This window comes from Phoenix dactylifera, chromosome 16 (genome assembly GCF_051530095.1).
Source record: "Phoenix dactylifera cultivar Ajwa chromosome 16, Ajwa_hap1_PhDact_Kaust_v1.1, whole genome shotgun sequence".
NCBI lineage: Eukaryota > Viridiplantae > Streptophyta > Magnoliopsida > Arecales > Arecaceae > Phoenix > Phoenix dactylifera.
The window spans coordinates 21056184-21081488 of NC_143205.1; the positions used below are offsets into that span (position 1 = coordinate 21056184).

Genomic DNA, 25305 nt, shown 5'->3' on the forward strand with positions numbered 1-25305 from the left:
CTCATTTTCCCCCCAAAACCCGGCATTCACCGAGGTTCAGAGCCCATTCCTCCTCGCCTTCTATTTAGTTGTGAATCCGTCACATTAATCTGCGTTTGGTGCAGAACGATAATCCTCTAACTTCTCAGCTACTTCAACCAAATACAGAGACAACCTTTGTCTGTCTTCTTTTCATACTCCTCCATTATCCCAATGATAAAGAACCTTTCTTCAGAATCTCCACAGAAAACACATTCTGACTTCTTTAACTAATCAACTCTAGTACAGATAAAAGCTATCGCACATTCCCCCACATGCACGCACAAAGGACCAGGAAGTTGAGACCAGCTTTTACACTGACAAACTCAGGAGCTTTAAAATCAAACACATAAAGCTGAGATAATGAAACGCATAAAAGTGTTTTGATAGTTCAGACAATAATGATAGCATCAGGCTCATACCACAAAGCTGCAGATATACTCATTCATATAATAACAGAACACAATTTTACTAATTGGAAGCTGATGGTTTTCTAGCTGCAAAAATATGTTAGTACAAAATGTGATCACAGGAGTAAGGCAAAAGCCACAGAGCCACCCAATGTCACAATCACTGGAACATGCACACAATCCCCATCTATATATATCCAAGCAAAAGCTACCCACGAGTCAAATCAATATCAATGTGGGTGCTCCTCATTTCCATTTGCCTAGAACCAGTCCAACCACCCATAGCCGATGAAGGGGTCAAATTTTGATTAAGCACAGCACTGGTTGGGGTGCTTTGTTGTTTATCACCCACAGGAAGTTCAGGCTCATGGCCTGATTCCCGACTCGTTTTTGTTTTGTTCTTTGTTTTTGAGCCACCATAAACAAAACTTCCAACTATCACCTGCGAAGTCACCAGTACAGGGATAAAGCATTAATAAAAGACACACGAGTTAGCGAACAAGGCAAGGATCTCCCAATTTGTTAGTTGCTGTCATTTACCTCAATGCCGCACTCAATGCACAAACAGCAAAGCAGGAAAGCTTCAAACAACAATGTTCTAAATTTTTAAGATTCAACTCACTTGGATTCCTATCGAACCAAGAGGATTAGCAACTTGGACAACTCATGAGCCCCACGAAGAAAAAAGTTTCAATACCCCACGAAGAAAAAAGTTTCAATACGGTAAGTTTTTCAAGAAGACAAGTAGAAATCCTTTAGCTCTGAAATCTTAAAAGCATTAAAACTAAAAGAAAAGGCCCATCTTGCAGGCATCAGACCAGCGACACCATCAACAAGACTCCTTATATTGCATGCAAATTGTTAGTGATTAGAGAGAAGAACGCAAAGATCTAATGAATGATTAGAGAGAAGAAACTGATACTGAAGAAATCTAATGGATCACAAGGTCGTCAAATCTCATACAACATGATACTGAAGAAGACTACTCTAATAGAGTACCACTTAACTATGAAATTTCACACCACATATTTATGCTAAATTTATCGTACTTGCGGCATCCACGCATGCTTGTGCACCGATTAGTTCTGAAGAAAATGATACATCCAGGTTAAGTTGCTAACTTTGGAGGACTGATGGGTATATGGTGCTCACGCAAAACTATTTAAAGTACTTTACAAACAATTCTTTGCGTATGAAGGCTTTAGTTTTCTGATATAGGACAACTTCGAAAGAAGTATTTTTTTAATGATATTTTACTAATTTGGCATCAAATCCAATCCAGATATAAGCTTGAGCCTTATGAACCTATCCCTGTTTACAGAAGAAGACTACTTAGGGTAGCCATTCAATAATGCAGTAAAGGAACAGAAACTCTAATCAATTACCTGGACAGGGCTTGCAGCCCTGAGCAACCCCCCAACACCACCACCAATAACTCGACCATCAGGACTCGATAGGGAGATGCTTAGACCTCCACTTATGCTGCGTGATCCACCATTATCAGTCAGCAAGTAAGAGCCAGACAAGCACAATATTTCAAAACGACCCTGCGCAAGAACCTCCAAGCATGTTATTAGAAACAAACTCATCCCTTCTTTCAAATATAAATTACGTAAAAGAGAAAACAAAGCCTATCTGCCTATGTAAATGGAATCAAAACCCCGAACTAACAGAAATTCTAGAAAAACTTCTGACATGCAAATTTGTCTGACAATTAGTTTTATTAGCAAAAGAGGAGCAAGAAAATGCATGTACATTAAATTACAACAGCAAGACAAGCAATGAAGTAGCCTTGTCCCCTCTATATGGTGTTGGCTTCTGTGGATCGAGGTTTGATCCTCCGAAACTATAGAATCTTTTATAGCTGACTGCCAAATCTCATGGTACCCTATGAACTGGTACCCGTTTCATGGCCAAAGTAAGTAAGCATAAGGGGTCTTGCCATGATAACCTAGAAGGTCAAAATGGAGGTAGCAATCCTACATAACTGGATGCAGAGCTTTTTCTTTTTTTTCAGTTTTAATATAGAATAATGGTGGATATACAACATCATCTCATTAAGGTAGAGAAATAATCAAGGTAAAAGAAAAGGAGGGAAGAAAAAAAATGAGGGCAGTTTGGCAACCAACAGCGAACAGAAAACAGCCCAAGCTACCATCCGAGTTTTCCCTTAAAGAAGCGAAACTGCCTTGATATATAGACTGGACCTTTTTTACGTGCAGACAAAACAAATGGACTGAAGATTTGATGGCCGGCAATGGGTCAGATTCCGGCAAGAGGGGTTAACCTCATTGTCAAGTTGAACAAATTTAATGGCAAGTAAGGTATTGGAATGAGGGGTGCAATGGTAACAACTTATGATTTTTATTTTTTTTAAAAAAAAACATTTAAGCCATCCAAACATTGAAATTCCATAATAAACCTACTATGTTAATGCAGACGAGGGATTTCATATACCTGGAAATGGGCTCAAAACAACATGAGGGGAATAAGAGTTATACTAGCGGACCAATTAAGGAGTATATCCAAATCCAAACATCAGTTCCTCTTTGAGAGATTCTTATATTCATTTTTTCGCTTGGATGTGCATCTACTAGTAGGACTTGGGATGTGGGCTAGGTGGGTGACGGGATTTCAAATTTTCAGAGGCTAACATTGTAAGTAAAGAATTATCAAGAAATATAAAATGAAGGGAGGTCTTAAAGAAATTCAAATTTTAATACATCCAATGTTCTACCAAATTCTAGAGATCTAGGATGACAGCAAAGTCCTAATTATACTTCTTCGTAACCAACTCCAAAATCCACAGAGGGTGATGGGCACGCCTTATCCATATGCTCTGGCAACAACTTGCATATATCCGAAATCCCAAAATTTTAGCAGGGGCAATAGCCCACCACCTGCCATCATGGTATTCTTATAATTACTGAGTCAGTCATGGCAAATGAAATTTAGAGGATGCTGTTTTTGGATAAAAAAATACTCATCAAGTTGTTAGGCAAATGAAGTATAAAGAAGTATAGCAATCAGGTAGATCATGTATGATGAGGGGAAGCGTGGAGAAGTTGATGTCCTCTGTTCCACTGTTGGCTTGAATCACCCAAACAAAGAAGAACAGGGGATTTGGGCTCTTAACAGAGCTTTGCAAGGAGTTTTCTTTCTTTCACGGGAAAACAATTGATCAAAAGAATGAGGGCGGCGCCCCCTCTACAACTCCTATATACAGCACCCAAAGAGAGCCATGACTCACCCTAATCCCTAATCAAACTCTAATCAAATGAACTCCTAATTAAGTCCAAATTTAAAACTGAAACAAACATAATTTAGGACCCAATTTAAACTAAACAAGGACTCTAAACAAGACTCAACCAAACCTAAAACAAAGTCTCCTACATGGCTTCAAATTGACTTCATTCTGGTTCTGCATCAGTCCCCTCCACTTGAACACAACTCGTCCTCGAGTTCGTATCAGGATATAACTGCTCTTCAGGATTATGGTATTCATAGATATCAGCGACATTAAAAGTCTTTGAAATTCCCATATCATCTGGTAGGTCCACAACGTAAGCATTGTTATTGATCTTTTTCAAAATTCTGTATGGGCCATACTTTCTTGGCTTCCATTTGCTGTAAGTTCCCACGGGAAATCTTTCTTTGCGCAGGAAAACCATCACCATGTCGCCTTCTTGAAATTCTTTGTGCCTTCGATGTTTATCCGCCCTTGATTTGTACTTAGCATTTGTGTCCTCTAGGCGCTTCTTCACCTCCAACTGTATAGTTTGAACCTCCTCTGCCAAATGTTCCGCTGCCACGCTCTTCCTAAAGATTTTCGGTAGGCGCGCCAGATCCACTGCATGCTTTGGTGCCTTTGAATAAACAACGGAGAAAGGTGACCTTCCGGTTCCACTATGGACAGCATTGTTGTAGGCAAACTCTGCTTGGGCCAAGGCATAATCCCAATATTTCGGGGTACTCCCACAAATACAACGGATCAAATTACCCAGTGTCCTGTTAACCACTTCTGTCTGTCCATCAGTCTGAGGATGCGCAGTGCTACTGAAATTTAATGAAGTGTCAAACATCCTCCAAAGAGTAAGCCAGAAGTGACTCAAAAATTTGGAATCCCGATCTGATGTTATAGATTGTGGTACTCCATGCAATCGAACAATCTCTCGAAAGAACAACCTTGCAATGTGGGATGCATCTGATGTCTTCTTGCAAGGGATGAAATGCGCCATCTTGGAGAACCTGTCCACCACTACGAAGACTGAATCTACACCCCTTTGTGTTCGGGGAAGTCCCAACACAAAATCCATCGATAGATCCTCCCAAATAGCATTTGGCACAGGTAGAGGCATATATAATCCAGTGTTTTGCGACTGTCCCTTCGCTGTTTGGCAAGTATAGCACCTTTGAATAAATTTTCCAACATCTCTTCTCAGCTGCGGCCAATGATACCTTTCCGTGAGACTGGCAATGGTCTTGTCCCGTCCCATATGCCCACTAAGACCGCCACCATGAAGGTCTCTAATCAGCTTCTCTCGCAATGAGGATCTGGGAATACATAAGGAATTGCCGCGAAATAGATAGCCATCCTGAATGTTGAAGTCTCCAGTTGCTTGATGACTTGTACACTTTGCCCATACATCTTTGAAATCCTCATCTTCTGCATACAACTCTTTCAAATATTCAAGCCCCACGACCTCTGCCTGCATGGTAGTCAATAAAGCATTGCGTCGACTCAAAGCATCTGCCACCCGATTCTGCTGCCCGGACCGATGCTTCAACACAAAGAAAAATTTCTGCAAGAAGCTTACCCATCGAACATGCATTCGGTTCAAATTGTTCTGATTATTGATGTACTTCAAGGCTTGATGGTCGCTGTACAGAACAAATTCTTTTTGAATAAGGTAATGCTCCCAATGCTTCAACGCCCGGATGATGGCATAGAACTCTAGCTCGTAGGTTGTCCATTTTTGCCGTGCTTCACTAAGTTTTTCACTGAAGTACTCCACGGGCCGTCCTTCTTGGGTCAAAACAGCCCCTATGCCGACTACAGAAGCATCACACTCCACTTCAAATAGCTTCTCAAAACTCGATAATGCTAGTACTGGTGCAGAAGTTAGCTTTTCTTTTATCAGTTCAAAACTTGCTTGTTGCTGCTCCCTCCATTAAAATTGGCCCTTCTTCATGCATTCGGTGATGGAAGCGACGATGGTACTGAAGTTCCGAATGAAACGCCGATAGAATGTCGCTAACCCATGAAAGCTGCGGACTTGGCTAACATTTGTAGGAATCGGCCACTCCCGTATTGCCTTTACCTTCTCTTCATCAACATGTATGCCATCAGCCCCAGCAACAAATCCCAGGAACACCAAATGTCTTGTAACAAAATGACACTTCTTAAGATTAATAAACAACTGATTCTCCCGCAAGGCAAGCAAAACTGCTCTCAGGTGCTCCTTATGCTCAATTTCATTGTGACTATAGATCAAAATATCATCAAAGTAGACGACGACGAACTTTCCAATAAATGATTTTAGTACCTGATTCATTATTCTCATGAAGGTGCTCGGTGCATTGGATAGGCCAAAAGGCATGACCATCCACTCATATAACCCATCCTTCGTCTTGAACGCCGTCTTCCACTCATCACCAGGGCGAATCCGGATTTGATGGTAGCCGCTTCGTAAGTCAATTTTGGAGAAGACCTTGGCTCCTTCTAACATGTCGAGCATATCATTCAAACGGGGTATGGGAAACCGGTATTTTACTGTTATCCTGTTGATCGCACGGCTGTCCACACACATACGCCAACTCCCATCCTTCTTCGGCGTCAAAAGTGCAGGCACCGCGCACGGACTCATACTCTCCCGGATCAGTCCCTTCTTGATCAAATCTTCAACTTGTTGCTGCAGAATTTTGCTCTCCTTGGGACTCATGCGGTAATGAGGCAGATTGGGGAGACTTGCACCAGGCATCAAATCAATATGGTGCTGAATATCTCGCATGGGAGGCAGTCCATTTGGTAACTCTGCAGGAGTGATGTCTTTGAACTCTGTCAACAATTCTTTGAACTCCTCGGGCACCTGCTGCAGGATAGGCATCTCTGTCCCCTTAACAATCAACACCATAACCTCTTCAGCCCCCTTGAGTTCCGCCATGAACTGCGCACCAGAAACTGCAAGGAAAGACTTCCCCTCCACTTGAGAAGTTTTGGGGGTAGGCTTCTCTTTCATGGGCACCAACAGAATTTTCCTACCCTGCCATCGGAACAAGTATGTGTTGTCTCGGCCCCTGAATGTAACATCTGTGTCATGCTGCCATGGACGCCCGAGTAGAACATGACATGCATCCATATCCACCATGTCGCATACCACTTCATCCTTGTAGTACCTCCCGATGGACAAGGGCACCCTGCATACATTTTCTACCCTCGTTTTAGCTCCTTTCTTAATCCACCCAATCTTATAAGGAGACGGGTGCTTTTCTGTCTTCAATCCCATCGCACGAACCAACGCGGAGGAAACAATGTTTTCGCTGCTGCCGCTATCAATAATCACGTTGCACACAGTTTTGTTGATAGTGCAGCAAGTTTTGAAGATGCTGTGGCGTTGCGAATCCTCCTCATTCCTTGGGGCAAATAAAATTCGCTGAACTACAAAGGAGACCGGAACTCCCTGATCCGGCGCCGTCACCTCGACGTCTTCATTGTCGGTCTGCCCCTCTTCATGATCCTCCTCCTCATGCGGCATTTCTTCTTCATCCTCAGCTTCGACTACATGGACTGGCCGTCGCCTCGGACACTCGTTAGACCGATGCCCAACCTCCTGACATCTGTAACATTTTATAGGCATGGGTCTCTCGTAGGGGTTGCCACTACCTTTCGGGGCCGCCTGCTGCCTGCTGAAGTTTCCGGCTCCTCTTGACGCGGACGTCGGTGGAGGTTGACTTGTGGTGGCCGCCCCTTCAACAGTCTTCTGCTTTGCTATGGTGGGACGCGAGGACGATGCACGATTCATGGGCTGAGATTGGTGTGCCTTCCGTGTCGCCTGGGCCTCAAGTTTTAAGGCTAAACTTGTAGCTTCCGTCAGACTCCACACCGGATATAAATCCACCTGATCTCGGATGGCCGGCTTCAACCCACCAATGTACCTTGCCACTTGCTGATTTTCTGTTTCTGACAAGTTGTTGCGGGCATTGAGGCGGTTGAATTCATCAGTGTATTCGGTCACCGTCCGGGGGCCCTGTCGGCAGTTCTGGTACTGATGGTAGAGCGCCTGCTCATAGTCAGACGGGAGAAAACGGCCACGCAAATGTTGCTTCATCTTGCGCCAGGTGGTGATCTGCATCTTCCCTTGCCGTAGACGGTTATGTTGCAGTTGATCCCACCATGCAGATGCTCCACCCTTTAATTTATACGCAACCAATTTCACCTTCTTCTGATCTAGGATCTCCATATAATCAAAAAAATTTTCTACTTCGGCCAACCAATCCAAAAATCCTTCAATATGAAGATTACCACTGAAGGCAGGAAGATCCACCTTCAATCTGAAATCAGGGGAGCCTCTGTCCCGAACACCCCAAGGGAGCCTGTTTCCCATGGGTTCTGCATTCCTATCTCCTGCAGGGACCCTGTTCACCCTTGGTCGTGGCTCAGTGGCTTGGTCGACAACCACGTCTTCATCAGGGATCCAGCCGTCAAAACCCAAGCCCCCAACACGAGGTCTTCGGTCGAGTTCATTGTGCCTTCGGCCCGCGGGATCTTGGTTTCTCCATGGCCGCTGCCCACCGACTTCATCGGCTTCCACGTACACCTCGTCTCCCGCAGGGACTCGCCGACCAAAAGCCGTGCCTCCAACGTGCAACCCGCGGTCGAACACCCCAGGCCGGTTCCTCCGTGGACGTTGCCACCCGCTGCCGTCGTCCGCCGCTCCTCCGTCGGGGAAGCGTCGCCCGAAGGCTCCTCCGGCCCGTTCGCCCCTATCGAAGTTGTAATCACCGGGGTGCAGTCGCGGTCCACCAAACGCCCCGTAGACCGCTTCCTCTTCTTCCTCGTCGGACGACTCTGGAAGAACTTGTCGCCGACGCCGGTGGGGTGGATCCCGTGCCGGCACCGGTGGACCGTGAGGGAGATCCTCACAATCTTGCAGTCGCTCCCGGTTGATGTCGACGCGCATGCTTTGAAGGGCTTGTTGGATGTCACGGACGGCTCCTTCCAAGCCGCGGACGGCCGCCCACAACGCCGGCATCCCTTGATCATCATCACCGGGAGGAGCACTCGCCACACCGTCATCTGCCATCGAACCAGGAAAATCCTCGCTCTGATACCAAATGATGAGGGGAAGCGTGGAGAAGTTGATGTCCTCTGTTCCACTGTTGGCTTGAATCACCCAAACAAAGAAGAACAGGGGATTTGGGCTCTTAACAGAGCTTTGCAAGGGGTTTTCTTTCTTTCACGGGAAAACAATTGATCAAAAGAATGAGGGCGGCGCCCCCTCTACAACTCCTATATACGGCACCCAAAGAGAGCCATGACTCACCCTAATCCCTAATCAAACTCTAATCAAATGAACTCCTAATTAAGTCCAAATTTAAAACTGAAACAAACATAATTTAGGACCCAATTTAAACTAAACAAGGACTCTAAACAAGACTCAACCAAACCTAAAACAAAGTCTCCTACATGGCTTCAAATTGACTTCATTCTGGTTCTGCATCAATGTATCACTTGGATTCTCAATTTGGCAGACACACATGAGGTTGATCCATATAAACCAATAAAACATGACACTTAAAGAATGCCATGAGAGAAACCTTGATCATGGAGATTCGTGAAACTCTACACAACCTCCAAGAGATTTTGCTAGAAAAAAAAAGGAGTGCCCATGTCATAATGAGAATCCATATTTCTTACTTTTCATTTATAACTTCCATCAGATATTAAGAGCAAGGGAATTAGTATAACATGGTCAAATAATAGCTTGGTCATACTTTGCATGGACTCTAACAGTTCTAAATAAAAGAAAAGGAAAAAAAAAGCAGTATTCAGCTATGCTGCATGGAAAAAGAAAAAGCATATGCCTACCTCATAGGTAACCGTTCCACCAGAACTTGAAGGCTGACGAAGAGTCACAGTGGAAACAGAACCATTTGCTGAGAGTATACACACAGCCCTTGGGCCCTGTTGTGAAAACGACATTATCTTCGTAGCAATATCCTGTAGAAGAAAAGTGAAGTGCAGTCAAATCATTGTTATAGTGAAAAATCAAAAAAAAAAAAGGAACCACATCTCCTACCAAACAGAGAATTGATAAAGTACCCTTGGAGAATCAGGATTTTCATGCTAACTAATGCTTAGGGAAAAAGAAAGGTGTTCACTAAAATCCCGTGTAACGAAGCATGGGAAGTGAAATTGACCTTCGTATCTTAGACTCTGGATACTGAATTTAAGATAATTTTTTGTGCTGAAAACACCCTTGTTATTTATCTATACTATATAAGAAAGTATCAATAATTTATGTCCAGAAGTTTTTGTAACCATTAGATTTAATACGTAACATGATAAACATCCAAACAACTCTTCAAAAAATTTGTCCTACATGTACTCCCCCACGTCTAAGATTCCCATCCCATCTCGAACTGGAAAGCCCTCCTATAAATGTTGCCATGGATTATGAAAGCCTCGTGAAAAGATTAGTTAGAGGAAGGTTAGCACATATGGAGGTGTGGAGATACAACTGGATGGACATATAGGTGCAATTTCCTGGAGCATCAGCTAGAGAGTTCTAAAGTTCATATATTATGTGGTTATGAAAAATATTAAGGAAACAATAAATTTTATAAGTAGCTTGCCCTGTTAGGATTTGTTATTGCCTCTACTGTTGGTTTTTTTTTGAAAAAAAAAAGTTTTCTTGCTTTTCAACATGAAACTTCTTCCAGGATGATCAACTGATTGGATTGATATTATCTGTGAGGTTTTTGGACTATTGGCCTATCGGCTGTGTTAGATAATCAGGACCATGCCTGCAAATAGGTGTAACAAGAAGCTTTAAGTTTTGTTACATGCAAATAGTTGGCGATGCTCATGAAGAGAGATGGGAAAAGCAAAACATAAAGTTGTGCATGTTTATGCCAGTTTGATATGTTAATTATTCACATGTAAGGGGTAATAGTCATGTGGCAGACTTCTGCTTCTGGCTACATGGTCTAGAGCTTAAAATAGTTCCTTTCTTCATTTGGCAATTCTTCTAGTGATATTAGAAGTTAGAAGCAATTTGTTAACTTTATTAATTCATTAGCTTTGATGTAATTTTTTTTAAAAAAATGTGCCAATGTATTTGCACTTCTATTTATTAGCTAGTTACTAGGGTTTAACCCTAATGGGCCGCAACATGCATAGGGCTTCCTAGGTTGCCCAGAGCTTCCACCCTAGGGCCGACCCTCCTATCATAAATAGGAGAGGAAGGGGCACAAGGGATATGAGGGAACAGGAGATAGAGAGAGCCATAGCTAGGGTGCCTAGGAAAAGGCACGGAAACCCTCCTATGTCGCACAAACAAAAATGAGAGATAGAGAGAGAAGGAAGAAAGGAAGAAAGAGACGAGGAGGATACACCGAATAATTCTTGGAGGGCTTGCCGAGTGTGAGTACCTTGTGTAGTACCTAGAGAAATCTTGATCCATCTTCTTTTACCTTCTTGGGTTCTCATATCTTCATTACAAGTATTAACCTCTCTTGTTATGCATTCAATGTATTTACGTTATTGATGATCTATCGAAAAAGAGCAATCCAATTCTATTCATCCGCTGTGCCTTTGATGTTGGCACACACCCAACTCCATCACTCAAGTCAGGCAAGCATACAATCTTTGATGCCTGTCATTATTACAAAAAATTGATTCACACAGACATCCTTAGGAACCTTGCCTAGAGCTTAAGCAATGCACTTGGCTGAAGTACTGCTAGGTGATCACCCTGATTGTAGGCAAGCACTTTGACAGCAGCATGGTATCCCTCGCCATTACATTTTTTCCTCTGTCCTCTAGCATCTTTTTTAATCCTTTTCTCTCACATTATTGGCAAGCATAGGAAACTACTTTTGCAGCTACAAACTCCATCAAGGAAACATAGGCTGATGAAAGAAGGTAGGGAAGGAAAGGGAAAAGAAAGAAGCACATCAAAATGAAAAACAGAAGAAGGGACAGGCTTCAATTCAAACCACATGTAATATTTTTAAGATCTCTACTACCAAATGAGAAATTTATGTGAGCTCATATTCCGGTCCTCGTTTTCATCCATAATTTTGCAAATATTTCTGAAAAAACCAAATGCAGCAGGAAGTGCCCAATGGACTAACAGCCACTGCATCATGACTGCTTCATAAGGTTTTTCTTCTCTAAAAACAACCAAAATGACTATAATTACGGAACCTAAACACTGTCAGTTCAAGTGTCATCACATTCAAGAAGAACTTCATAATCAGCTACTCAGAAGATATTAAAGGGGCTAGTCATACCTCTCCTATCGGAATTGTGATAATATGTGGAGTAAAACCCATTCCAGCCGAGCCAGCAATCCATTCCCCTATAACACAGTCAGCAAAAAGATGTCAAGTCATAGCCAAGTGAAAGACACTCCAATACCAGTCCCCTTCAAACTTCAACATGAATGTTTGAGAATCAGTAGAGGACGCCACAAGAGAAGATATGTAAGGTACACTTGAAAAGATTCACATTAAATAAGCATAATATGATAACTAAGTATAAATTGCAATGGTGGCATGCCTAAGAATGAAGACATTTAAATCTTAAAAAGCATCAAGGAGAATAGTTGTGCCATTTGATGTATCAATAGCGTTCTAAGACCGCTGAAATAAATAACGGCATCTAATTATCAAAGTAGCTACTTAATCTTGGACAACCATCCAGTTATTCTTAATAACCTTACATGAATTATTTGTTTCTTGCATGTAATGTACATGATGCTAACAGGCAGAAAAAATACAAACCAGAACAGAAGCAAGAATTCTGTAAAGATCAATCAAAGAAAAAACTTTAAGTTCTATATTGCTTTCACACAGCTAGACATAACATAAATATTAGAAATAAGTGATGGAATTTTTATTTCACCAAATGATTAACTCATGCTATGCACCCACAATAATGAAATATTCCTTAAGCAACACCATGATGACCTGTAATACCCTCCCCGGCGGGGGGGGGGGGGGGGGGGGGGGGGGGGGGTTGGCATCAACTCACTAAAAAAAATCCAGAATTTGGCGGTCCTTAGGCATATTGAAACAAAGTGAGGAGAATGCAGGGTATGAGCAATATTCCAATACCAATGTTTCATAATTAAATCCAGCATGTGGCAATACTTCTGATTATGCAACTTCAACTTATGATCTCTCTCTAAAAACTAAATGGGGATAAACTAGAAAAAAGATGACTGATGCCTCAACTACTATCTCAGCCTCTTTCATGTTAAAGAGGTTGCAGGAATAATTTAATTCTGGACAGTGAATGCCTTTCGAAGGGCTAGACAAGCATTCAGCATAAAGAAAGAGCAGCTTCCCTGATATGATAGATCAGATGCGAATATTAAAAACAGCACTGAGTTGCCTCCAACAATTAGAGTTGAAATACAATAACATGGAGACAAGCCAAACACTGCATAGAATCCATCATCGTATATTTCATTTTGCCCCATGCCCCGACTTATGAAAGCTTTCAGATATCATAGAAGAATGCCTTGCAACATTTGCGAGACTATGTGCCTGTTAGGCGTGCATATCATAGGTCACTACGAACCCATTCAACCATTAGAATTTCCACAATGGCAAGAGACTAGCTAGAAAAGCAAGCAAGTAGCAGCAGTCATCAAACCCATCATGCGACATTGACCATGAAGGCAATGACAAGGAAACACAAATTGCCTTCAGACAATGAAACAAATATTTAATAAAACTAATATATGGCCACATTATTCTAATTACCTAGGTTGAATAAAAAGAAGCGCCAAAGAAAAGAATCTTAGCTCAGTCAATAGAAATAGCAATTCGTACCAAAACCACATGAAAGAAAAAGGGAAACTCACCAAAAGAAGCCAACTGCTGCTTGGTCCCAGATCCGGGTGGCCGCCCTCTACCCCGCCTTTGCATTTGAGCGGCCGACCCTGACCCTGACACCGATGTTGCACCAGACACTGAGCCTGACCTCGACCCTGTAGGAGTCGAAGGCAATGGCGAGAGAGCTAATGCCATTGTTCCATCTGGCCCATACTTCCGTGGTCTTCCCCTTTTCCTCTTCACAGTTTCTCCTTGAGCTGCTCCAACTGCGCCACCCGGGCTGGTGCCATGCGGTGAAATCGAGGACGGAGTCTCCACCTGAAACGCTGATCCAATAGATACACTTCCAGGGTGCTGTACAGGTAAGCTCGAGCTGGGGTTCTGCATCGAGCGGATGACGGGAGGTGGTGCATGCAGCCCTGTCTGTGTTCCAGAATTATTCCCACCTATACCTCTGTGCTGGATGTAGTATGAAGATGGACCAGACATCGATATGGCATCCCTCCCGTCCATGCATGGATTAGATAGTTCGCAAGGATGGAAGATTACGAAGAACGAACACAGTTTAGAGTCCCTGGTGATAAAATAACAAGAAGCATTTACAAACCATAGAAGATAAGAAATGAAAAGAATTTTCTTTTTTACTTTTACCTCCAAAGTTGGGATGCCTGAAAACATTTAGAAATCAAACATAAGGAAAACAATTGAAACCTATAAACAAAGAGGAAAGCTAAACATTTCTGATCCTGGGCTCCACAGTCCAAAAACAAAGCGAAAGGGGAAGGAAAGCTAAAACAATATTTGATTTGACGAACGAGAGCCCAAATGTAAACCAAGCATCGATCTTTCTAGCGTAGCCCCTGGACAAACCCTAAGCCCACAATACTCCGCGAAAAAGTAGAAACACCAGGAATGCTGAAAATGCAAGCCAGAACAACAACACCAAAAAAAAATCCTATCTTTTTAGCCCCAGTTTCGCCAAAACGCCTCCTTTACGTTATCCCGCGGAGACAAGCCGAAACTTGCGGTCATCTCCGCCACCATCCGGCTCCAAAAATAAGAAAAAGAAAACCTTTAACTTTGTACCACTCCTAACTTCGTCCCAACAAACCCCAAACCAGAGAACCCTAAAACCGCCCCGAGTCAAACCCCGGCCACTTACCCAACCAAAACCATGGACCATTAATTGCTGAAAAGAACCCTAGAGCTTAAAAAACCAACCTTACAGACAGAAAGCAAAGGACACGACGGCGACGGAAGAGAAGCAAACCGCAGAGCTAAAAGGCCCCGCGAGAAACTCGAACGGTTCAAAGAACGCCCAACCACCAAACCCTCCGCCAAAAGCAATAGCACCAACCCCGGCCTCCGAAGCCCGGAGGCGTACGGAAGGAAGGCAAACCGCAATCAATGCCCGAAAGGCGAACGGCCCCCAAAGCCCTCCTTCAACAACCCCCCCCCGCTCCCTCGCCAAATGCGACTCCCAGAGAGAGAAGTAGGGATCGAGAAGAATACGGATGGCCTTTTTTATTCTGGTACACAGCAGAAGGCCTTTAAATGGCGAAACGGAGAAGAGAGAGAGAGAGAGAGAGAGGAGCGAGAGAGACGGTGGAAGTACGGCGGAAACTGGAAACACTGATAGGATAAATACAAATCTCCAGAGAACAATAAATAAACATCATAAATAAACCACAACAAATAAACGAACCCCTCGCTGTTCATCTCACAACAGCAAACACCCCACCTCAGCCCATCACTCTTCCCACACCTGTACAAAACTACCATGTAGACGTGTCCATATTATGGCGTTCATGCAAGAAGTTGGAGAACAACTGGATGGCGGTGGCGCCCAGTGTAACGTATGGGAACTTTTTTTTTTGGCTGGATCGCTGGCACGAATATATTTTAAACATTACTTTACTATTGGGCTACTGGCCGTTGGATCGTGAGTGTGGACAATTCCGGCTTTTGGCTTCCGAAGTCGCGAAGTTGTGCAGAGAAAAGGGAGGGGGGCGAGGGGCCGTGGACCATTGCTGCTGTGGAAAGGATTCACTGTATGAAATGGATCACCTTTTTGACATTCCAGCTAATGTGAGAGTGACACGTCAAAAATTGGTGAGGATGACAAAGGGAAGTGGCGGTGTCACTGTGCAATTGTGCTGCCGTCGCTTTAGGGGCAGAGCGGATGGTGTGAACGGCTTGGGGATCGCGTGCCCTGTTTTTTATTTTATTTATTTCGTACTTTTTGATTCGAAAAAAATAAAATTGTAAAAAAAATAAAGAAAGAGTATGCCCTCGGTGTCTCTCCTCCGTTTTTCATAGCTTTTTTTTTTCACGGAATAGAGCACCGCTCCTAAGCAACATTCGGCAGCTACTAAAAAAGTATTGTGCCTTTAAGATCGCGCATATTATTTTGTGAGACAAACAAAGCTGCTATTTGGATCATTTTATTTGCTATCTATTATTCTGGAGAGATTCTCTTAACTCGGCTATGTTCCTCCGCCATTATGTAGGCTTTTTTCCATTAATTCAGCTGGCTGTGCTCATGCGAAATTAATATGAGTAGCCAATGTATTAAAAAACCCAATCAATAATAATAATTATTACAATTATGATAATTAAAATATAATAATTGATTTTATGGGCATTGTTAAAGAAAAGGGACCATAGTTTCCCGTTCATACTATTGTACGTGTCATGCGTGATGAGAGTACATTGGGCTGCTAGGTGGAGGCGGGAATCTTGGAAGCGACGTTGGAGATATTTATCTTGGATTATTGATATGGTTGCCTTATAATATTGTGGACTCTCGCGAGGGGGACGGTCGTCCAGGAAAGAAGATATCTTTTAAGATGAAGTGATTGGTGGGTTTGTCTCGAAGGCCTGGTGGTCCAGATTGTATGATCGGGACATTAGCAACAAAGTTTTGGCAGGCCAATTTGCTTCATATCTTCACATCATGCATGGTGGTTAGCCCGAATTGGGAATGGGAAAGGAATGTGGGAGAATTCTCTGAAGGTGCTTTTCGAGTAATTTGTTTGTTTTAGAAAGATTTTTTTTTTTTAAAGAAAGAAAACAATTGGTGATGCTTCTTTCATTATTATTAAACATAATCAAAATAAGGGACAACCATAGGTTGAACAATCTTGATTTTACTTGACAAGATAGTAAAATGAAATTGATAGCTCAATTCAAAGTTATCTTGAAGACTACATTAATTATTTTTGTAGCTTTCATCTGGGGGATCACGAGTCTACGACAGAGACTTTTTTAGTTTTTGTTTTTTAATCTTATTGGCCGCATTCATACCCAATGGGTGTGAGTTGCCATTGCTTCAATCGCTCTGTACATGCTTCTAGTTTTCTTATGTCAAGCATCGATCAATCACTAGATAAGTTGACGGGGAATATGGGGGGGTTGATATCTAATCAAATCCTAACCATCACTTGCCACATGGACCTAGATTAAAATTTAGGACAAACAAGTTAACATCTAAGCAATAAACAAAATCTTTATCTATCATGATTAAAACTAAAGCTAAAATTTCATCCAAGCAATCAAAAATTGGAGTTGTATCTTCACACTACTAAGGGTGCTCGTAATCCTATTCAAGATATATATTTCAAAGGCAAACGATCCAGTTCTTAATTTAAGTTGTAGTTTTGATTTCGATTTCAACAAATTATATATTGCTTGACAGGTTTTTTTTTCAACTCGTACGGGGACCTAATCCGATCCCTTAGACCTTGTATTTTGATTGCTCTTGAGCTCGTTCGGTATCTTTTAACATCCTGAAACTCAAAAGTTAATAATCGATATTTAAAAAAAAATCATAATAAAGTTGTGGTCCTGTGCTATACAATCTTGCCGTGTTAAATTTTAGGACCAATTTGGAATGGGGACAAGGTAGGTTTATACCCACTTATCACTAGAAAAAGTCTGAAAAAGGGTCTTTATCTTGCCTTTCTTTCCATCCCCTGTAGTTTGGTCAAACTAGTTCTATCAGGGATTGATTGATACTAGGGGAGGCGAAAACTTTGGATTAAATAGGGTTGTACAGAAAAGATGAGAGAGATTTAATTTATAAAATGGCCAAACCACCCGTATCTCTTTCTTCCTTGACTATAGTAGAAACATTATATTAATTTGTTATATTTATTGTATATTAATAATTATTTATATTATAAGTCCCTATTGCATGTTATATTGCTATATCTATACTAAAATAATATTAGTTCTTTAATTATATATTAATATTGATACGATATTGATCATCTTCCTTATATGTTATATTAATATTATACTTAATTAAGACATCAGAAGGGCGAGCTTGTCCAATTTGAAAATTTTAATTAAGATATAATTCTGTATTTTAATGATTAATTTTCTCGATTATGTTAATGATATTTTAATTATTCTCTAAAACAGTCTATATTGCAAATAAATAGAAGATAATAGGTATTGCATGCGCAAAGTTGACCATGACCCGAAAATTTCACCTTCGTCGATGCTCTCCTAAAATTTCATCCAAACACCACTTTATGATCCTCAAAATGCATGTATATGAGAAAATAACAAAACCATAATCAATATGGGATAACAGAATAAATCCAAATAAAAATGGGACCCAATCCCATCCACACCTATCAAATTTAACCCTGCCCGGTTTAGAACTCATAATACCCCAAAAATTCCAATTCCCTTTCCATACTGAGACCTTAATGAACATGTCAGCCAAGCATTTGTCCAAGAATTTGAATAAAGTTAAACTGCCATGTCATGTTCAGCATGAAGTCCAATCTTTTGAAAGGAAATGTCATTTCTTGAGAAACATCATCATCCACTTTTAACCATTTCTTTGAACAAACTGCACACTTGATTCAAATATACCACCAATGACTTCCAGTGAAAAGGAAGTGCCATCCCTTTTGAGGGAACGCCACTAGCTCATTGGTGGGGCTCTGACCAGACCGAAGGGAATATGACTCATTTGGCATTAAATGCCGAAATATCCTGGAGACAAATGGATGAGAATCTGAGAGCCTGAGAGCCTCTTCCCGCATGGCTTGGCTCCGCTGCTTCCAACCCTGAGAGTTGTTGCAGCCTCATGCCTTCTTCCAACACCTCCATATCCTCGAAAACAAAGTAACCTCCGAATTATCTGTTTGTCATCTGTCACCATTCTATTGCTACCAATTTGAAGAGACTCTATACCTCAAATGTTCCCTGGATCAAGCTTTTTGGAACTAATGTTCATTTCCTTTGCCTTAATAGAAGAACATCTGTATACTCTGATGGAGCATGATATCGCATACCATTGCAAGTATTTTTACGAGGTAAAAACGATCAAACAACCATGTAAAACTAACCATAAAGATTTCACCAGTTGTGTTTACAGTGCATAACATTTGATCTGATGAACAAACTTCGCCTGGATGGAACAAATTTGCCTCATCATCTATTTCTAAGTTTCCATTCAAATGGAGCAGCACCTCACACCTAGAAGAAGAAATAGCCTACTTTCTACCTCTTGAAGCTGAATACAAATCGAAAAACAGAACTCATCATTCCAAAATGGATTCATCCTTTGATTTTTAACATTCTCTTTTTCCAGACAACCGCCGGTGTTACCACATCTGCCCTCATATTCTCCAACATAAACAGTCTAAATCTTTTTCGTATTGTTTGCTTGCAGACCACAATTTAACATAATATACCTGGTTCTGCTGCCAGTGTCCAACTATTAAAACCACTAAGATACAATTATAAATGGCTTGACCTATAATAAACCTACATGAACAAGCAATATTAACAGTGCAGGTTCTACACAAATCTACTGGGATGTGCCTACAGACATAGCTCAAGGAAAAGCCAACAAAAGTGGAAGTTCCTCCTCCTTTACTACTATGGTTGTTCTGCTGCCAGTGTCCAACTACTACAACCACTAACATACAATTACAAATGGCTTGACCTATAATAAACCTATATGAACAAGCAATATTAACAGTGCAGGTTCTACACAAATCTACTGAGATGCGTCTACAGACATAACTTAAGGCTCTCAAGGACAAGCCAACAAAAGTGCAAGTTCCTCCTCCTTTACTACTATGCTTGTTATGGGGCGTTTCTAATCAACTCTTAAATGCATATAAACCACTTCAAAAATAGTGTAATTCAAAACATCATCAACACAGCCAAGTCAACCAGCAAGAATATGAGATTTCAATTTGATGCTCTCCACTTGCATGACAAGTGGAAACTACACTAACAAAAGGAAGAGAGTGAAAAGTCAGAAAGTGGTCAAAATAAATGCTATATGGTCCCAAGTCACAATAGCATAACAGGCTACAGTCCAATGACCTTCAACCATACACAAAAAACTAAGACTGTTTGTCAATCTCCATTGCTTGGGCTGCTTTTGCCTTTGCCAGAGCAGACAATTTGGTTTTCACCTTTTTCTTCCCAACCTGAAATCTTCCTGAATTTTTCCTCTTTCCTTTCATGTCACTACCATCAACCTGAATCAAGCAAACACATAGAATCCATAAAAAGGGGATTCATAAAAAGGGCAAAATATTGATATGCATTAGTATTACATATGCAGACATCATGGTCACAGCATCAAAACCATCAACTGTGACAGAAGCGCTGAAATATAGTATACAAAAGATCTAAAATCTGATGCAGTATCTGTTACTTGTCAGGCTGTGAAACCCAATAGTCGGGATCCACTTTACTGTTCAGCGTTTGGTTAAGTAAGGCTTATTATTTGTTCTTCAGCCTCAGAAATATACCATATTGGACTCGAGATTCTTAAATCAATTAAAGAATATTTTGTCCAATGGGTCGCATGTTTCCTTATCTTACTAATCCTTTGCATCCATAATTTCTTATTGTACTTTTATTTTTTAAGACTTACATGTACATCATGACTGGCATATGGTCCAGAATATGGGCTGAATGATTCACAACTCACAATTTGAGCACAACTGAAAGTTTCACACTTCGAAGTATTGATCCAGAGCACCATGAAAGTTACATCAAAAAGAGCATGAGAAGGGTCTGATGGGTGAGAATTTCTGAAAGCATAACTGAAAAGGTATGAAAGGGAATAATAATGGATGGCGAGTCTTCGTGCAAAATACAATATCTTTGGACCAATGGATGACATGAAAAGTTGCCTTCCTCCCTTATATCATCATTCATTATTTCAATACAGGTAAAAGAGAGCAGCCCTCACTGGGCAAAGGCATTTGTGGCCTTTCTCCATGAGGATCGCTTGCTCTGATACATGGTTACAACTATATCTGTTGATATGATTAGACACCAAATATTTCATAGCGGAGAACCAAGATTTGCTAAATGGATGGGCAGTGGTGAGCAGGGGCAATGATAGACTTATTTAATTTCTGAGCAAGACCAACAGAAAACTTTTACAAAATGGATCTCAAGCCATGAAAACTCCATTTACTAATTCCTATCAATTAACAAGAGACCAAATGCAGATGGGAAGAAGCTATTTTGTGGAGTCACGTTCAATAACAGTATGCTCGCATGCATGCATAACCATAATTCTCAATCCTTGTCCCAGCTATGTAGGGTCAATTTTGTGAATCCTGATTTGTTAAAGATTGATATTTAGGGCTTCCTATGAAGTCATTTCAAGCTTTGATATGTCCTTTCTCAGGACTTCTTAGGTCTTTCCATAATTTTCCTATATTCTTCAACAACTATTACAGTACCCCTCCTTACTGCAGACGTCAAATCATTATTATACATGTCCAACCAATCTTAATCAATTCTCCATCACTTTGTCTTTAACATAATCATCTCTCACTGTGGACTTCCTTGTATACCAGCAGGCATAATATCATGATTTGCATGGCTTTCCAATGAAGTTCTTGTACAGCAATATACCCTGGAAACATTCACAACTACATCAAGGAGACAACTCAGTATAACTCTACATCAAGAATACCCACAGTGTCTACTCATATCGGGACTCTACAGTCCAGAGACGTCCAAACATCAAGCTTCAAGTGAAACATAAATCTTGTGGAGGGCATTCCTAAACCCAAAAGTGAAAACCCAAGTTCGATTGGCATATGGTGTATAAAGGATATTTTATCTCTTCCAAATGATCATGCTGCTAAAATGCCCAAAGAAGAACAGAACTGGAAGCAGACAATATCTTTAAAGTCATTTAAAGTGTAAACAAACAGCTGTGCATCCCACAATTGACAGTGAAAGTGTGGAGAACCTGAACCTTATTTAAGTCGACATAATTTTCAAAATTCTGGTGTGTATCAGGGTATGGTATCACTTTTTAGCCAGAATGTGGCATTTTTTCAGCCATACCAACATCAAAACTACCATTTGTAATTTTGAAGCCACATACTGGATTTTATCCCGCGATACCAAAGCATGACAATCAACAAAAGTTCACACAATGTAACATACCTGTGCATTCTGACAAGTTCTATTTTAAGTTTTTCTTGGCAAATAAGTCCTTCCAGTTACTAAAGTAAAGTGGCTTCAACCTATATCCATCTAATATCATTTGCGAAGTTTCAAAATAAGCTAATTGAAAAAGAAATAAATAAAGGCATTCCTTCTAGCTGATGAAGAACATAAAAATGTGTCTCAGAAATAATCTCCTAAGTACATAAGTTTGCTCCTTTTCTACTTTGCTTTATTTCCGCTAGCTTCTGGATTCTAGTTAGCATATTATCTTGTTTTTAGTTTCTACTGGGGTACCAATTTGGGGCACTTTTGCCAATATTTTGATTGTATCATTCTATTCTAATGAATTAAACCAAATAACAAATGCAAAATTAATCCCAAACACATAAAACGAGAAGAAAAGAAAAGAAACAATCTTAAAAACCCCTAAATCAAAACAAGAAAACCCTGAGGAGGGAAAGAAACCCCGGTGATATCAAAAATATAAAAAAGAAGATGAAATAGATAAAAAGGAATGACTCTCGCCTTCATCTTGGACTTCTTCGTTTGCAGCCTTTTCTCTCTCTTTTCTCTTTCCTCCTTCTCTCCTAATTTTACCAAGCAGAAAAAAAAATCAGATAAAAAGCCGAAATTTATGGATTTGAAGAAAAAAAATTGTTTCGAATCCAAGGTTTTACGTTGGAGGTCGAACGCGTACTGCTTTCTTCTCGTCGCTAAATTGTTCTTCTTCGACATCTTTCCCTCTTCCCCCTACCTCGCTCGCTCTCTTTCTGTCTCGCCGGGGCCTTTCAGAAACCCTAGATCCCTCGCAGCCGGAGGCGACCTAGATTTTGGTCGGTTCCGGGTTGAACCCCGCGTCTCGAGATTGGAATCTGTGGGCCCGAGTCGATATATTGAGCTTCTTTTGTATTCTAGGTTTTTATTGCTTTGTTTGTTCATTTATTTATTTATTCATTTATTTATAAAAAAATTAAGGCTGTGGAGCACCACTTGGTGGCGCAATACTGCCGGTCAAAATCGTTCATTTATCACCGGGGCGGTAGTACGGTGGAAATGAGATTTTGATTTCATCGGAGTGGCCCAGATTCGAAACGCATGGGCGTCGATTAAATGCAGAGAACGGATGCCTCCTACCTGATTTATCCGGTGAAGTCGCTATGTGGTCTGCTGTTACTTAGATGATGCTGGTGTGGCATACTCACACGAGGATAGGGCTGCCACGCTGGTTAGGCTCTGCCACGGATGTAGAAGGTATGAGTAAGAAATGTTCTACCCGCATCTAATACTCTCTGGCGGGAAGGGGGCCCAGTGAAAGTTGTTACGTGGGTAAGATTTCCTCACCCCCCTCTTCCCTCTTCCTAAACAGCAAAAAAATAAATAAATAAATAAATAAATAAATAAATAATAAACCCGTTCGTTTCCATAACAATATACCGAGATGTATATCGTTTGGCCATATAATGCACACCGTATTTGCTATAGTGGCTACAAAGACAAATCAGCCACGGAGACTCCACTAACAAATTGATTAAACTTTTAGAGATGATCATAAATTGCTGCCCGTCGATTCTGATATGGACCATCTAAAAATTATAATTTATACCAAATTTACTTCTGATAGTTCAGAAAACATCATGAGCTGAGCAAATTTCAGCAAGTCTCATTTAAAAGAGACATTGCCGAACTCATTCTCTCGACATCAGAAATATAAATCTTCTATTGTTAATTTGAAGATCATCATCCTACGCTCTTGCACTCCCTTGCACAAACTTTTTTTGTAGGTTCTCAATCTCAATATGGATGGAAGGATCCAAATTTGCGACCCAGAAGTCCATGCCTGGGCACTCATTTTCAGCACTAAAGTTTGAGCATATATAGAAAATAAGAAGTTCAAACAATTTTAGGCCTGGCCTTGACTTGATATTCTGAGATAAAACAAGTTAGCCTGATCAAATTACCTATATCACGCCGGGCTCACGCCGCGCCGGCCGGGGACTGGCGCTTTAAACGCGTGAGAGCAATATATCCTTTCCTTACGAATGTGCGCATGACCACCACCATGCGTGGCATGACGAGGCCACCATAGCAATGGAAGCCACCTCTCCATTTCATGCAAGATATAATAGGAACCATTTAATACAATAGAAAGCTAAATTCGAGCAAGTTACATTAGTCTATCTCATGTTCGGCATGTACTGCTGCTGGCTAATGCAATCCTGCTCGAAAGTGACTCGGCTACAGTGATCGCTTGGATGTAGGGTGCACTGATGATATATGTGGTTGTCATTATCCATTTCGGAACATCTGAGGTATGGTAAATGGAGACATTATTTTATAGGTCAAGTACGTCTATAGGAAGGCCAATAGAGTTGCGGACTGGGTGATTACTTTTGTGGCTAATCATTTCGAAGGAGTTCTCTTGACTGGAGAGAGGAAGCTGCGTAGAGCACTCCGTAACTTGTTATATTTTGGATTGTTTGAATATATTTATGCTAGAATAGTATGAGTCATCTATTATAGCAAAAAAAAAAAAAAAAGCAGCAGTTTACATTAGGTGGAACCCCTCTTACAGGAGCAAGACTTCATTCTAAGCATTTTGGGCTTGAGGTGCTATGATTGATATCCCTGCCTTTTCCTAAAGGGCTCAGCGAAATTCAAATAAAAAGAAAGAAAGAAAAGTAGAATTAAAAGGAGGTAGGAAAATCGTCTACAACTCAATTCTCTTCTGTCTACATTTGAGTCAAAAGCGAGGAAGGCCACAGGTTGTGCCATTTGACTTTCGGGGTCAGCATCATCATTGGAAAATTAACTCATTTTACATTAATTATGCGAAACCAGCATCCCAATAGTGGGACTTCAAGCTTAGCCATCATACCCTATTCAGACTCCTCTTAGCAATGGGCTTTGGTCTAAGGGAGAAGCAACGAAGAAAGCTACTTTCTCAAGCATTCTATGTGGTCAATTCAAATGAATCAATTCCTTTCTCCGTGTTTGGCGGACGAAAACCGCAAAGTGGCAGCTCATGCTAATCTTTCTCATTGCAATGATGGTATGGCAGGATTAGTCCACGGGCCGCATCTCAATTTCCACATTGGAAAATTCTCAATCACTGAGGAATGAGTTTGGACTGAAGTCATAACATCCAACTCAGTCACCACAAAGGTTTTTCTACTAAAAAGAAACTTCCTTCTCATGAGGGCTTAGGAGGACCTAGTTTTTTTTTTTTAAAAAAAAAAATTCTAATGAGGACTGAGGGGGATGGTTGCGAGTACAACAGTGCAAGAACTTGACCACAGTACGTTAAAATCACCAATTGTCCCAAAAGAATATAGGACATCTGCTTTGATAC

The 25305-nt window shown here is 41.1% G+C and overlaps 2 protein-coding genes across 3 annotated transcripts; both read right to left on the reverse strand.

Moving 5' to 3' along the window:
* Positions 1–437: 437 nt before the first annotated feature.
* Positions 438–15152, reverse strand: LOC103719419 (AT-hook motif nuclear-localized protein 5-like). 2 transcript variants are annotated; one of them, XM_008808656.6, is made up of 6 exons: positions 14718–15152; positions 13526–14070; positions 11946–12013; positions 9517–9648; positions 1814–1975; positions 438–870 (listed from the first exon to the last, which is right to left on the reverse strand). In XM_008808656.6, the coding sequence occupies exons 2-6, from the start codon at positions 14007–14009 to the stop codon at positions 637–639; spliced, it is 1080 nt and encodes a 359-aa protein (XP_008806878.2). In that variant the 5' UTR covers positions 14010–14070; positions 14718–15152; the 3' UTR covers positions 438–636. The 2 variants fall into 2 exon arrangements, with proteins under 2 accessions (XP_008806878.2, XP_008806879.2); XM_008808657.6 differs by lacking the exon at positions 14718–15152 and adding an exon at positions 14148–14680.
* Positions 15153–19692: 4540 nt separating this feature from the next.
* LOC103719420 (uncharacterized) lies at positions 19693–22831 on the reverse strand. Its single transcript, XM_008808658.5, has 3 exons — positions 22634–22831; positions 22482–22543; positions 19693–20011 (listed from the first exon to the last, which is right to left on the reverse strand). Exons 1-3 carry the CDS (start codon positions 22689–22691, stop codon positions 19874–19876), a joined length of 258 nt encoding a protein of 85 aa, XP_008806880.1. The 5' UTR covers positions 22692–22831; the 3' UTR covers positions 19693–19873.
* Positions 22832–25305: the final 2474 nt, after the last annotated feature.